Here is a 13,237-nt window from a genome sequence, read left to right on the forward strand (position 1 = left end):
AAAGCCTCAGTGGTTCTTACGGTGGTCAGACTTCACAAGGTTCAGAAATGGGGACTCAGAACAAGGTAAATATTAACTCTCCGGAAACTTCAAAGCTGGTCATGGATAAGGAGACACAAAAGCAATGAGGACAGCAAGAAACTATCATCATGGGATCTGGGCAGGAGCACCGGTACTGAGAAATGAGTACAGCCATCCTTACCTCACAAGCACCCTAAAACAGCCGGGTCTGTCTCATTCAGTGGGCAGGGAATTGTGATTCTCCCATCAGCCTTGAGTCATAATCCCCTTCAAAGTTCACATCTAGAAACTGAGAATGGCAAGGAAGTCCCTCTGGGAACTCTTTCCAGAAGGTGGCGAGGAGGTTCCAGGCAACAAAATGACAGCCATTCACTGTGGGGATGGGGGTGGAGGACTAGGCACGCAGACAGACGAGGGCCACACCTGTGCCAGGGCAGAGAAATATGACACCGCGATGCACCATGCACCAAGTCACCTTGAGCTTTGAACCTCGGTTTCCCACCCCAGTTGCTCTCTCTGTTGTTCCTTCTCTGTATTTCGGTCTGTCTGTCTGTCTCATGTCCCCACTCTGAGATAGCCTTTCACTCTCTCCCAACCCAACAAACCTCTTGCATTAGATCTGGTGTGTGGTGTGATCTCTGAGTTCACCTTGGCCGGGTCCACAAAAGGTCCCTTTCCAGCCACGTTATTCTAAGAAGAGGGGAAGGCCAGGCTGGTGGATCTTCATTGGCTATGAGGTCAGCCTCCATTTCTGCAGTTTCCCCATCAGGGAAGTCAACCAACCGAGGCCTGGAAATCCTTGGAGAACATCTACTTTGAACACCTACCAAGTTCTTCTTATAGTTCCCTGAGTGATAGGTTACAATCATGACATGTATACAGGCCACACACAGTCCCTGTCATGAGTAGATGCTACACAGTACTTGAGAAGAGGTGTGTGGTTCATTTGCACACACTACCCACACAACACGAGGGGCTGGAGCATCTCCGGGCCAACCCCATGTGATAAGAAGGGGACACCCGTGTATATCAGAGTCACCAGGACCCAATTCTGTGGCTGACCCCTGTTAGAAGGGGCTCTGTGTTCACAGATGACAGCGCCTTTGGGGGTCTGGACAGGAGCAATATCACTCTTCATCTCACAGGTCCAGGTGGCAGTGACATTTCCCTCCTCAGTCAAAGGCGATGAATGTGGCACAGTAGTCCCCCACCCCTGAAACCGCCCTGCAGACACACAGGTACACACCTCCCTGAGTCAGGGTCTTGGTTCATCAGTGTGTGCTCTGAGCATCAGCTCCTGGTGGGCCCCAATGTTGGGAGGGCCCCAAAGTCACTGCAGGGAGTCTGTGATACTAAACCCATTTTCTTTTAAGTAGCTGATATTGTAACTAATCCGTAAGAAACCTCCACTTGTTAAGTTTTGCATATATATATATATATAAAGCTTACAGTTGTCCACAGAATCTATGTAAACATTCCCTCTCTTTGCAATGAATGCCTGTAAGACCCGGGCTTTCTTCTACATGTCAAACAAGATAGTTTATCATCACAGGTGGAATATTGGAGCAGATGTGTGAACCCAGCTGCTTCCCACTAAATCAAACCCTGAGATTTACATACATGTCAAAGCGATGCCAAAAATTGGGACTTCTTTTTTATTTTTGAAAGTAGGGTTCTAGTTCATAAACTATATCATGTATACTCAATGGCCAGATGTTCCCGCTGCTTTGTCTAAAAGAACGAGTAAGCATTTTAAATTCCATATCTAATATAGAAGACACCAATAAGATATAGTCGAATAAATGAGAGCTCTGTCGAATGTTCTGTGCATTTAAAGGATCTTAGAGGGCCTTGAGGCCAAGTAGTTCTGGCCCCAAATTCAGTTAGTTAGATTCCCAGGGCAGCCCAAGCTAGCAGACCAGCTTTTGCAGCAAGTGAGAACACATTGCAAAAACACTCCCAACGACTTTATAACCAAGTCTGCTCTATAAAACCCAAAGAAACGAGGACGATTCAACGAGTTCCCTGCTGAAAATTCGTTCATGCTCATTACTCCCACATCTGCTAAGTTTGGGCCTTTGAGATTGCTGGGAGTTATGTTAAGTGTGTGACGCTCCATTTGACCACCACAAGATGGCAGTGTTGCACAGAAAATAGCCGATGCTGCTGGGCTAAGTGAGCCCTATCTATGTATCATCTACCTTCCTTCCTTCCTTCCTTCCTTCCTTCCTTCCTTCCTTCCTTCCTTCCTTCCTTCCTTCCTTCCTTCCTTCCTTCCTATCTTTCTATCTATCATTTATTTTGGATAGAATAGAAACAAGGGATTGGTGCGCGCCCGCACACATGCACACGCACACACACACCTGTATTAGGCTGACTTTATTTTTGCTCCTGAAGAACTCCAAGCTCAGGAACAAAAAGAGTGCTATTCATACGAGGACACACTTTTTGGTGTCAGTCCAGGGGACAGAAGGCCTATCTCAGACTCCGTTTGTCCTCTATAGCAGAGACTCCAAACTTCAGCTGCACATTAGAAACAATAGGAAGAACTAAAATTAGATCACTGGGACTTATATCAAGCATCTAAATCTAAATAGCTTAAATTTTCTGTTCTTTCTTTCCGGACCTTATACAAGCTAGGCCAGGACTCTATCAACAAACTGACTCTTCTAAATGTGGATTTCTGAGGGTGAGATCCAAGCATGTTTTCTGATAGTTTTTTAAGCTCCTCGGGAAATTTCAGTGTGCAGACAAGAGTGAGAGCCACAGTATTGCACATTGTCCCCACCAGCTGGCCCTAAGTGGGTGGGGGTGGAGGTGCATGGAATTAGCTTAGGTAGACCCCCCCACACACACACGCCAAACCCTGGGGCTTCTGTTTTCAATGTACTTCCATGAAAGACACTGTGCACACGTGAAGGGCTGGGCAGGAAGGCCAGAGTCTAAGTGAGGACCCAAAGCCTCGGAAACAGAACCGCAGGGAGGCCAGGCAGAATGGACATCTCGAATGGCTGGATTCCCCTCCCCTGTCATGACCCAAGTCTGCACCTCCACCCCCACCCTCCCCGCCACACACAGCGCTCCGGAATCACAAGAAGTGCTAAAATAACCGATGCTGGATCCTCCCCAGCCTCTGATCCCATAGGTTAAGGCGACTGAACGCATTTGTTGTTGTTTGCTTTGCTTCCCAGAGCAAGTCTCATCTGCATAAAGTGAGAGACCCCGCTATGCCCCCCCCAACCAAGTCAGCTGATGCTCAGACCTCTGATAAATCCACATGGTTAGAGTCTGACATGAAATAATAGCCAGTAAATCCCGGTTTCCTGAGAACATCCAGCTCGTTCCAATCCATTCGAGCAGTGTCCCTGTTCCGTTTTTACGGCCGCAGATGCATGGCAGGAAGATGGATGACCACAGCCATTACCGTGCCTGTCATTTTCACTAGCTAGGCTCTGCTCATCTTCATCTACCCTTGACTCCCGAGAGAAGCCTGGTTATGTCAGTCATGTGCAGTTTCCAAAGAACCTCCTGAGGAGAAAATCGACAGCTTTCCTGGCCCCCATCATCCGAGCACCTCTCTTTCACCTCCTCCATTACATCAATGGCTCCGTGTCTCCCCCGACACAGCCCTGTAAATGGAGGCAACACCTCAGCTCGGTGAAGGTCAGTGGTCAATACCCTGCGGAGGTCTAAAGACGACAAGGAGAAGCCACACACCCCAAGACGAAGAGCCCTGCCACAGTGCCCAGTTGAGGGCCCACCCAAGAGGGGCTGTGGCATCAGCACACACAAAGGCATGTTAGGTTTCTGAAGCCAGGTAGCTTTGCACAGAATACCACGATAACCACGCCAACACATGGCGTGAAAACAGTGCTCCAGGCTGGCCTCTCACCACAGTCTTCTCTCCCACAATCCCTCACTTCTCTCTCTCTCTCTTGCCTGATGTATGTCTGGAGGCTGGCCCTGGATGATGGCAGCCCTTCTCCCTGAAGTCTGCCCCAGAACTTGGGCTTGGTTTGGCTAATGGGAAGTACAGGCGGAAGTCAGGTTGGGAGGGGGGGAGAAAGAAATTGGGAGTTGGGAATGAGGCAGTGATTGGGGTGCAAACCTCTTGGGTGTTCCCACGCCAGCTCCCATGAACCTTCCCTATCCCCACTGCCACTCCTGGACCCTCGAACATGTGGTGATGACCCATTCCTGACTTGATAACCCAAGGGAAAGTTTCCCAGTTAAACAAATTCTCTGGCGACTTCTGGTCCTCCGCTTCCTGTAAGGGTCCTGCTGGGGCCATGGAATGAGTTATGAATTCACTTTTCAGTTCTGGCTGCTTCAGGCAGCAGCCTAGTGGAATAATGGACACACCTCAGAGATCTTAACTACGAGGAGTCCAGGCGGAGGGTGGATTAAGACATCATGTTCTGTCTGAGTCTTCCAGAGGTTTGGCAAACACTTGCTTCATGGCCAGTCTCCTGTTCTGTAAAGCAAAGGGTCAGGTCAGAGGCCAGGTCCCTTCTCCTTGGGCTCTGGCTTCTCCTGTTGCTGCAGGATGCTCACAGCCAGATTTCGGCCCCTGGAGGAAAGAGCTTGCCCAGGGAAGGACTGGGAGCCCCTGACCTAGCTCTGGCGGTATCTGAGATGTATGGATCCGTACACTGAATTTGGCTCAGTTTGTTACACCTCAGCTCTCTGCTTGCAAGTGAGCGCTCCGGGGTGTGCTGGGATTTAGAACCAGAACTTACTGACATAAAAGCTTTCACATGGCTGTCAAGAGGCATCTACACCATACACCACAGCTTACCCAATGCTGCCTGTGTGGATCCTTCTTGGGCTCCATAAAGATTGGTCAGAGCCCCCATTGAGGCCTGATCCCTTGGCCTACGGTTCTGACCGTAGGCTGCATTTCTGACTCCCTCGCTGGAAGGCCCAGGATGCTGGTATTCAGGGTCACAGCTTGAGAACCGCTGATGTTAACAGTTACCTAGGATACAGTGGACTAAGTCCACATAAAGACTATGTGCCGGTCTCTGGGGGTGGTTCTGAAACATGAGGTGAATCCTTACAGATATAACAGAGAGAGGTGACTGTTCTGGACCCCAAGAAAGCCTGAAGATCACAGGATGGGGGAAGCATTTCAGGCTGAGGGAACAAAGAAAGGAAGGTGATGCGGGGTAGAGTGGGAGGCCAGAGGGAGAAGAAGCAAGGGCAGGGTGCATCAGACTGCAGAGCATGATGGGCATTTCCTTACCCTCTGAACCCTCACCACCTACTACCTGCCTTCCACACCAGGCCACACTGTGGCTCAGACTTCTCTCTGGACAGTCGGTTAGACCTAGTCCCGTCCCCCCCCCCCCCCGCCATCCTTCTTTTTCTGTGGAGATATGCCTCATCAGCACAAGCAGTTTGGAATGGGACAGGCTAAACCTCTGCCAGGACCTCTCAGCCTCCAAAGGGCAGGAGATGGTAGATTAGTGTCCCTGCCCGGTCCCTCTAAGAACGAGCACGGCTCCTCACGAGACACAGAAAATCAAAGGACAGACTCAGAGATGCCCATTCCTTCTAACCTCTCTCAGCTATTTTACTCTCTCTAATCTGACCTTCCTGCCTTCTCCCTTGGGCGCCACTAGACATCTTGAATCTTTGTTGGGGGTCTAGGCTCAGACCTGTAGCCAAAATCATCCTAAGGTATTTGAACTTTGTCCTGCAGTTAAAACCAACCAACCAACCAAACAGCTAGGACAGCACTATTGAGCAGTGTCCGGGGGACATGAGTCATCTTGTGGGACCCTGGGTTGAGAGAAAAACATTCTGGATGACCCCCATTAGTTCCACAGGCTTCTGTTGCTCCTCAGAGCGGAGCAAGCCTTGCTCCACATGGTAACTGCCCACCGGCCAGGGACAACGCAGATAAAGCTCTCTGGATGAGATGTTGGATCACAGAAAAGCAAGGATCACGTGGTATGTGGGTGGGCAACCAGAAAGTAGACAGTTTCTCAACCGAAAACAGAGCCTTGCTCTCAGAAGCTGGTCCTCCACGAAGATAGGCGTCCTAGAGAGGCAGAAGAAAGGGCTGCTGGCCTGAGCCCTGCAGTAGGTAGGAGGGTAGAAACCCAAGAAAGAGGCTTTGTTGCCTGTGGCAGGGAAGAAGAGTGACTGAGGTGCTGGTCCTACAGCAGCTAGAGCAGCAGTTCTCGACCTGTGGGTCACAACCCCTGTGGGGTCACTTACCAGATATTTTGCATATCAGATATTTACATTACAATTCATAGTGGTAACAGAATTTCAGTGATGAAGTAGTGAAGAAAATAATTCTATGGTTGGGGTCACTGTAGTAAAGGGTCACATCATTAGGAAGGTTGGGAACCACTGACCGGTCAGGGAGAGGCGACAGAGTGCTCAGGGACCTGGGAGCCTCTGAGGATGTGGTAGGAGTACCAGGAAGGCAAGGGCAAACTCATCCCCATCTTCAGGGTGCTGTTCCCCACTCTGCGGTCTTTTCTGCCTGGTGCTGCAATGACCCTCTTCCAGTTCCAAACCTTCTAGAAGTCCTGAGAGCACAAATCCTGTATGCACAATCTGGAGGGATGAGGTGAGGAGGAGGGGTACTATGAGCAGGAGGAGGGGTGGGGAGGAGAGGTACTGTGAGCAGGAGGGAGGGGAGGAGGGTTACTGTGAGCAGGAGGGAGGGGAGGAGTGTTACTGTGAGCAGGAGGGAGGGGTGGGGAGAAGGGGTACTGTGAGCAGGAGGGAAGGGGTGAGGTGGGGGAGGAGGAGTACTGTGAGCAAAAGGGAGGGGTGGGGAGGAGGGTTACTATGAGCAGGAGGGAGGGGTGGGGAGAAGGGGTACTGTGAGCAGGAGGGAAGGGGTGAGGTGGGGAGGAGGGGTACTGTGAGCAAAAGGGAGGGGTGGGGAGGAGGGTTACTGTGAGCAGGAGGGAGGGGAAGGAGGGTTACTGTGAGCAGTATGGAGGGGAGGAGGGTTACTGTGAGCAGGAGGGAGGGGTGTGGAGGAGGGGTACTGTGAGCAGGAGGGAGGGGAGGAGGGTTACTGTGAGCAGGAGGGAAGGGGTGAGGTGGGGAGGAGGGGTACTGTGAGCAGGAAGGAAGGGGTGAGGTGGGGGAGGAGGGGTACTGTGAGCAGGAGGGAAAGGGTGAGGTGGGGAGGAGGGGTACTGTGAGCAGGAGGGAGGGGAGGAGGGTTACTGTGAGCAGGAGGGAGGGGAGGAGGGTTACTGTGAGCAGGAGGGAGGGGTGTGGAGGAGGGGTACTGTGAGCAGGAGGGAAGGGGTGAGGTGGGGAGGAGGGGTACTGTGAGCAGGAGGGAAGGTTGGAAGGCAGGGTATTGGATCAGCTCAGCAAGTGCAGCAGCCAGGACAGAGAGAGCTTTCCCTGGCTTTAATGTGACCAGTGGACCTGAGACACGATGAGCTTTTTATTCTTGTTTCAGTCTTTGAATGGATATTGCACATTTAATGGTTCAAAGGTCAAAGGGCTTCAAACAGGAGCAAGGAAAGGAAAACTCTCTTCCCACACTCTTTCAGTGACACCTGCTTCCCCTCCAAAAGTCAATGAAGTCCACTCTTTCAGCTTTACGATTTGACAAGAAATAAACATGTAAAGATCAGTGTTTCCTAATCTACACAAATGAAACATGAAGGACACGAGCTGCACTTCCCTTCTCTGCATTGGCTCTCCTCGTCCTGGGGCCGCCTGCCATGCCTGATATGTATGATGTGGCTGCCGTGGGATTCACGAAGATTGTTTTCTGACACTTACTACCACCAGAAACGGTGAAACGAATGGACGTAAGTGGGGCTGACCATCCAAGAGCTGTGAACTGAACAAGTAAGCATAGTGCTGAGTACCATGAAAGGAACACGGACAGGAATGAGCGTGGCGTCAGTGAGCTAAGCGCTCCCACAAAAGCAAGGGAATGAAAACGATAGGACCCCGGCTTTGCACCCTGGACCCAAGACTTCGAATTCGGGAGTGCTTTGTTACAGGTTTTTGGATTAGAGATGAAAACTGCTACAAACATCTTGGGCAGACGATATTCAACCTGTACATTATTAAAAGTGCTTTTCCTGCCTCATGGGTACGCACTGTCTTCCCCCGTCAAATCAGGTGCCATTTGCTCCATCCGTCTATCTCCCGTTAATACACACACACTTGCCGTGTTATTTATTTGATTTGGTGGGAGGTATCTGGGGAGAAGGGTTGGTCCTTATAGCTAGAAAATAGTAATGCATTCTCAAAATCAGGCCATGGAGAGACTGAGTGGTCTTTAGCATTCACGGAGAGGATGGTGGACAAATCCAAGGGGTTGCTTAGAGCAATAAGGGCAAAGGGACGTGATGAGGTCCAGCTGCTCCGCAGAATTACAGCCCTGAGCGTGGGCTGGGGAAGCCTGCACTCACCTCTTCGCCCCGCCACTGTGCACGGTGCAGCTGGAATCAGGCAGGCACTGAGAACTCAGCCTGTGAATCTGGCAAAGCTGCTCAGTCTCAAGTGGGAAACCATTTCACGTGTGTGCAATCTGGGTGTAGAATCCCAGTGTTATTCATAGACAGCCCATCACCCCACTTTTCTAAAGATCAGTAGATAATCTACGTGTGGTATAAATTCTAAACTACATCTCACACAAGCGATTGCACTAGGCTGACCATTTTAATTAAATGCACTAAATGGGGGGGGGCACAAAATAAACCATGTTTTAAAAAAATCGAGATGTTTAAACACAGAATCACAGCGTTTACCTGCTTGCAGGGGGTGAACCCTTTCAGCTTTATTCCCTCTGCGGGCTCCCCATCCCCCCCGCATCTGCAGTTACTAAAGTCAGATCCATTGCTAACAACCTGGACAGGAAGTAAATCTGGACACCACTCAAATCTGATGGCAGAGGTAATGTATCTCATTTTTCCAATTAGCACTGTTAATGCTTTTGGATCCGCCAACAGCATAGTCTTTTCTAGATTTACTTGGGAAAAAAAATCAATAAAATAAACGGGTGAGGAACATCTGAGCACTGGGGAATGGGCATGCTGGATTTGAGCAAGGCTGGGAAGTCAATTCATCCCACTCATTAAAACCTTTAAGGCAAGCCATTAACTGGAGCAGACAAGTACCTCAGGCTCCACTCAGTCAATCCACTCAAGTTCCCACTAGCTCTTCTCCAGTCCCTGCCGCCATGGCAACAGGCCCGTGCCCTGCCCTGAAGGGGCAACAGGATCTCTAGCCAGACCGAAGCTTTTCCTAATCACGCAAGCTTTTCCTAATCACGCTTATCAATACAAGTCACAGAGAAAAGGTTAGATAGATTCTTATCAAGTTGGGTCACAAGCTACTAGCAAAGTGAGCGGTCAGCAGCAAGTGACCGGACCTACTGTCCAGAGTATTTCCCAAGAAAGCCAACCACATAATTAGTGTTCCAGAAAATGCACACTGTTGACAACTGTCCATCATATCTCTTACTGAGTATGGACTTCTTTGAACATGCCCTTTCTTTCCTCACCAGCCACCTCCCTAAAGTAAAGGACTACTGGCTGGCTCACTCAATCTGATTATTAATTAGATTACTCATTTCCCTAGGCCCTAGATGCTGGCTAGATTTATGTCAACTTGACAAACTACAGTTATCTGAGATGAGCAAATCTTGATTGAGAAAATGCCTCCAGAAGAGCAGGCTGTGGGTCAACCTATAGAGTATTTTCTTAATTAGTGATTGATATGAGAGGGCCCAGCCCATGGTGGGTGGTACCATTCGTGGACTGGTGGTCCCGGGTACTGTAAGAAAGAAGGCAGAGCAAACCACTTGGAGCAAGCCAGTAAGCAGCACCCCTCCATGGCCTCTGCATCAGCTCCTGCCTTCAGGTTCCTGCCCTGTTTGAGTGCCTGTCCTGACTTCCTTGGACAATGAAAAGCAATGTGGAAGTGTAAGTGAAATAAACCCTTTCCTTTCCAAGTTGCTTTTTGGTCATGGTGTTTTATAGCAGTAATACAAACCCTAACTAAGACAGAGGGCATGGCCTGTCACACCTGTTTTCTGCTGAAAATAACATCCAGAAATAGAGCTTCTGTCGATGGAACTTCCTTGCTGGTTTCCATTGTGGGACCTGTTTTCCGTAACAGACTGCATTTTCAGCACCACTGCTCTCCAATTCAGAAATATAAACACCACTTCGGAGACTTACTTTACAATTCATTTTCTGATTTATCATGGGTGAGAAGGTCAGCTTCCAGATTTTCTATTCTAAATTGCTTCTGAACAGATTTTACAAACAGACTAAGGACTAGTTTTTATCTGGACCAGAACAAACTCTGAAAGTTGGGTCTCTATCTCTCTCTCTCTCTCTCTCCCTTCCTCCCTCCTTTCCCCCTCCCTCCCTCCATCCTCCACTAGTCTATTAAAATGTAAACAGTCAGCAGTCCCCAAATTTCCCAAGTCAATTATTTGCAGAAGACTACACAGGTGTTGGGGAGACATTAGAGTTTTAAAAATAAAAGGGCAAATGATGTTTTCATGGGCCAGCTGCTCAACTGATATGAGGCTGGGGAGCACCCTCCTTTGCTCTGAGACTCAATTAGCAAATCAATTACCATCACACTCTGGCTGCCAACAGACTGGCTGTTTTCTCCCAGAGCTTGGTGAGGTTCCCTCACTGATGGCCTGGCCTTCAACTCAACCGAAGCCTCCACTGGTTCCCACCAGGCCTGGCACCAGGGGCTCACCTAAGTTTAATTGTGGATTAGCAGCCACCCAAAGCAGCAGCATCCCATCTTGCCCTCCCGTATCCCTCCCTGACCCAGCCCTGGTCCACCCTAGAAGCTGGGCTTGGCTTAGCCACCATGGTTGCCGATTGTGAGGCAGGCTGTCACTGGCTGTCACTCTCAGTGGGGAGTAAATATGACCAGGCAAAGCAGATGGACACATCCCCAAAGTCTGCTGGGCAGCTGTGGTGGCACCTTTCAAATAAGTAGCAGGTCACTGGAGAGGAAAATGGTGTCCCCTTCTCCATATCCCACGACCACCACAACACAGCCAACTTGCACACTCACCCAGCTCAGGACTTTTCTGATAGCAGTGGAGTGCTGTGACTTTCCTGGGGGGAAGGTCAGCCTGACTAAGCTCCCCAGAGACCGCAGTCATGATGATGAAGGCTTCCGTGTCTGTCAGTAACTCTCCACCTAGGTTAACCCACCTTCAAAAGCTGACCGGCAAGCCTCCTGCCCATGCTTGCTCATACATCCCTAGGCCAGACAAACATAAATACCAGGCATTTGACCTGCTTTGTGGCCTGAGACGACCAGCAGGCCTCAAGTGGCATTTAAAACATGTTTCATCCACTGTTTGGCATTCAACAATAATGGAGTGTTTTCCTTCTTTCCAACTAAACCCCACAAATGACTATTTGTCTAAGACTTGGTTCTGACCATAGGGCAAATCATAGAATATTTGTGGGTCTTGAGTTTCTCGCATGGAGCTCAAGAAGGGGTTGACCTGGAAAAGTCTAAGGCGCTTTTGGCACCCTCCAGGTCTAAAATGGGGAGGAGTCGCCTCCACATTTTGGCAAGTTGCATCTATCATGTCCCATCTCATTCAGCACAAACCAACACGAGATGGCCTAGGTCCATGCCATAGGCTGCTCACCTTCTCTACTGACGCGTGTTCCTCATTGGCGACATTTGCTTTCCTCGATTCGTTTTTAGACCTGCTTAGCCTTCTGGACACTTTTTCTCTGAGGAGAGTGGCATATCCAATGTGTTCATAGATAGGATTTGTGGTCATTTTTGCAATGTACTCAGCAGCCTTGGTCTCTATGTAGAGTGTGATCAAGCCATCGGTCACTAGGTCGTGGATGGATTCGAACCTCTTCTCACCCACAAAGTGCTTCCCATCATGGAAGAGCCGATAGTTTAAGGTCTGGTTCCCAAACCTGCCCGCCAGGAAACAAAGGATTACAACAGGTCCAAGAAGCACTGGGAAATGACAGCAGCTTCCAGAATGCCCCCAAATGCCAGGCCTGGAGCGGGTGCCTGCATCTAATAATCTCAGAGGTCCTTTGAGATGGGTTTATTATTATTCATATTTCACAGTACAAGCAACCAAGTCATAAAGAGCTGTGGCTCCCTGCTGGGGCCCATGTGCCTGAAATGAAGCAGACACGATTTAACCTCAGGGACACATTGGGAACATCCCATCCTGTCAGTCACTCAGGACACTGTGTCATCCCATTATCATTGGTGAACTTCAAAGTCCTGGTTTACAAATACGTCACCTAAAACCTCTTTAATGGCAAGCAACGATTCCCTCTGCAAGGGATACCCCCTCTGCAGTCACATCTTTAACTGCTACCCCATCTCTCCCATCCCAGTTAGTGCAACCGAAGAGAAACCTCAGCTTGGTGCTGAGTGTACCACTAAGACTGGCATCCCCCAGTCTCACCTGCATGACTCCCTGTGCCCACTATGGGATACGAGGAGACAGGAGAACTCTCTGCCTGCACAGAGTTCTTGAGAGCTTTTAAAATAATGAAATAATGACTCGCTCATCACTGAGTCACCGAAGACATGTTCTGGATGTCTCCAGCGGCAACTGGCAAAGCCTCTTGGTGGGGTTATACTATGGAGACTGTGTATGAAACACACACCCTGCACGGGCCGGCCTGGGATGGCTTTCCGTCACATCCCATCCATTCTTTCTGTGGAGAAAGCTCTAGTCAACTTCTAAGAGTCTTCAGTAGGACTGTGTGAGGAGGAAACCGCCTGAGGGACACAAACGACACCCGAGTGCCTTAGCAATTGTGGTGTTGGCCAAGTGCAGGAGAAGCCTGCCTTGTTGGCTTGCTGGCATGCATAACAGAGTCATCGTGGTGAGTCTGGGGTCCGGGTGGCCCCTGAGAACTCATGGTTGGTGGGCCGCATGTCCAAAGCTCTCAGACTGACGATCTGCATGTCTGCAGTCTGGTAGAGACCCTTCATCTCTATCCCGCACAGCTGGTGTTTGGAGACTGGGATGCAAAGTAACCTGAGCAGGAGTGACTGGTTGTGGAGACTGAGCATCTGGGGTGAGGGGCAGGTTCAGGAGGTGGAGTGATGGTGGAGACTGAGCATCCGGGGTGAGGGGCAGGTTCTGGAGGTGGAGTGATGGTGGAGACTGAGTGTCAGGGGTGAGGGGCAGGTTCTGGAGGTGGAGTGATGGTGGAGACTGAGTGTCAGGGGT

The 13,237-nt window shown here is 49.9% G+C and overlaps 1 protein-coding gene across 1 annotated transcript in view; it reads right to left on the reverse strand.

The window, feature by feature from the left end:
• Chn2 (chimerin 2) overlaps window positions 1–13,237 on the reverse strand; it is a 290,537-nt gene that overhangs the window by 77,027 nt on the left and 200,273 nt on the right. The window contains exon 6 of the mRNA XM_057770551.1: window positions 11,666–11,951. Within this exon, the coding sequence (XP_057626534.1) occupies window positions 11,666–11,951 (286 nt within the window). The remainder of the gene's footprint in view (window positions 1–11,665; window positions 11,952–13,237) is intronic.

The sequence above is a fragment of the Chionomys nivalis genome, chromosome 1 (genome assembly GCF_950005125.1).
Source record: "Chionomys nivalis chromosome 1, mChiNiv1.1, whole genome shotgun sequence".
Taxonomy (NCBI): domain Eukaryota; kingdom Metazoa; phylum Chordata; class Mammalia; order Rodentia; family Cricetidae; genus Chionomys; species Chionomys nivalis.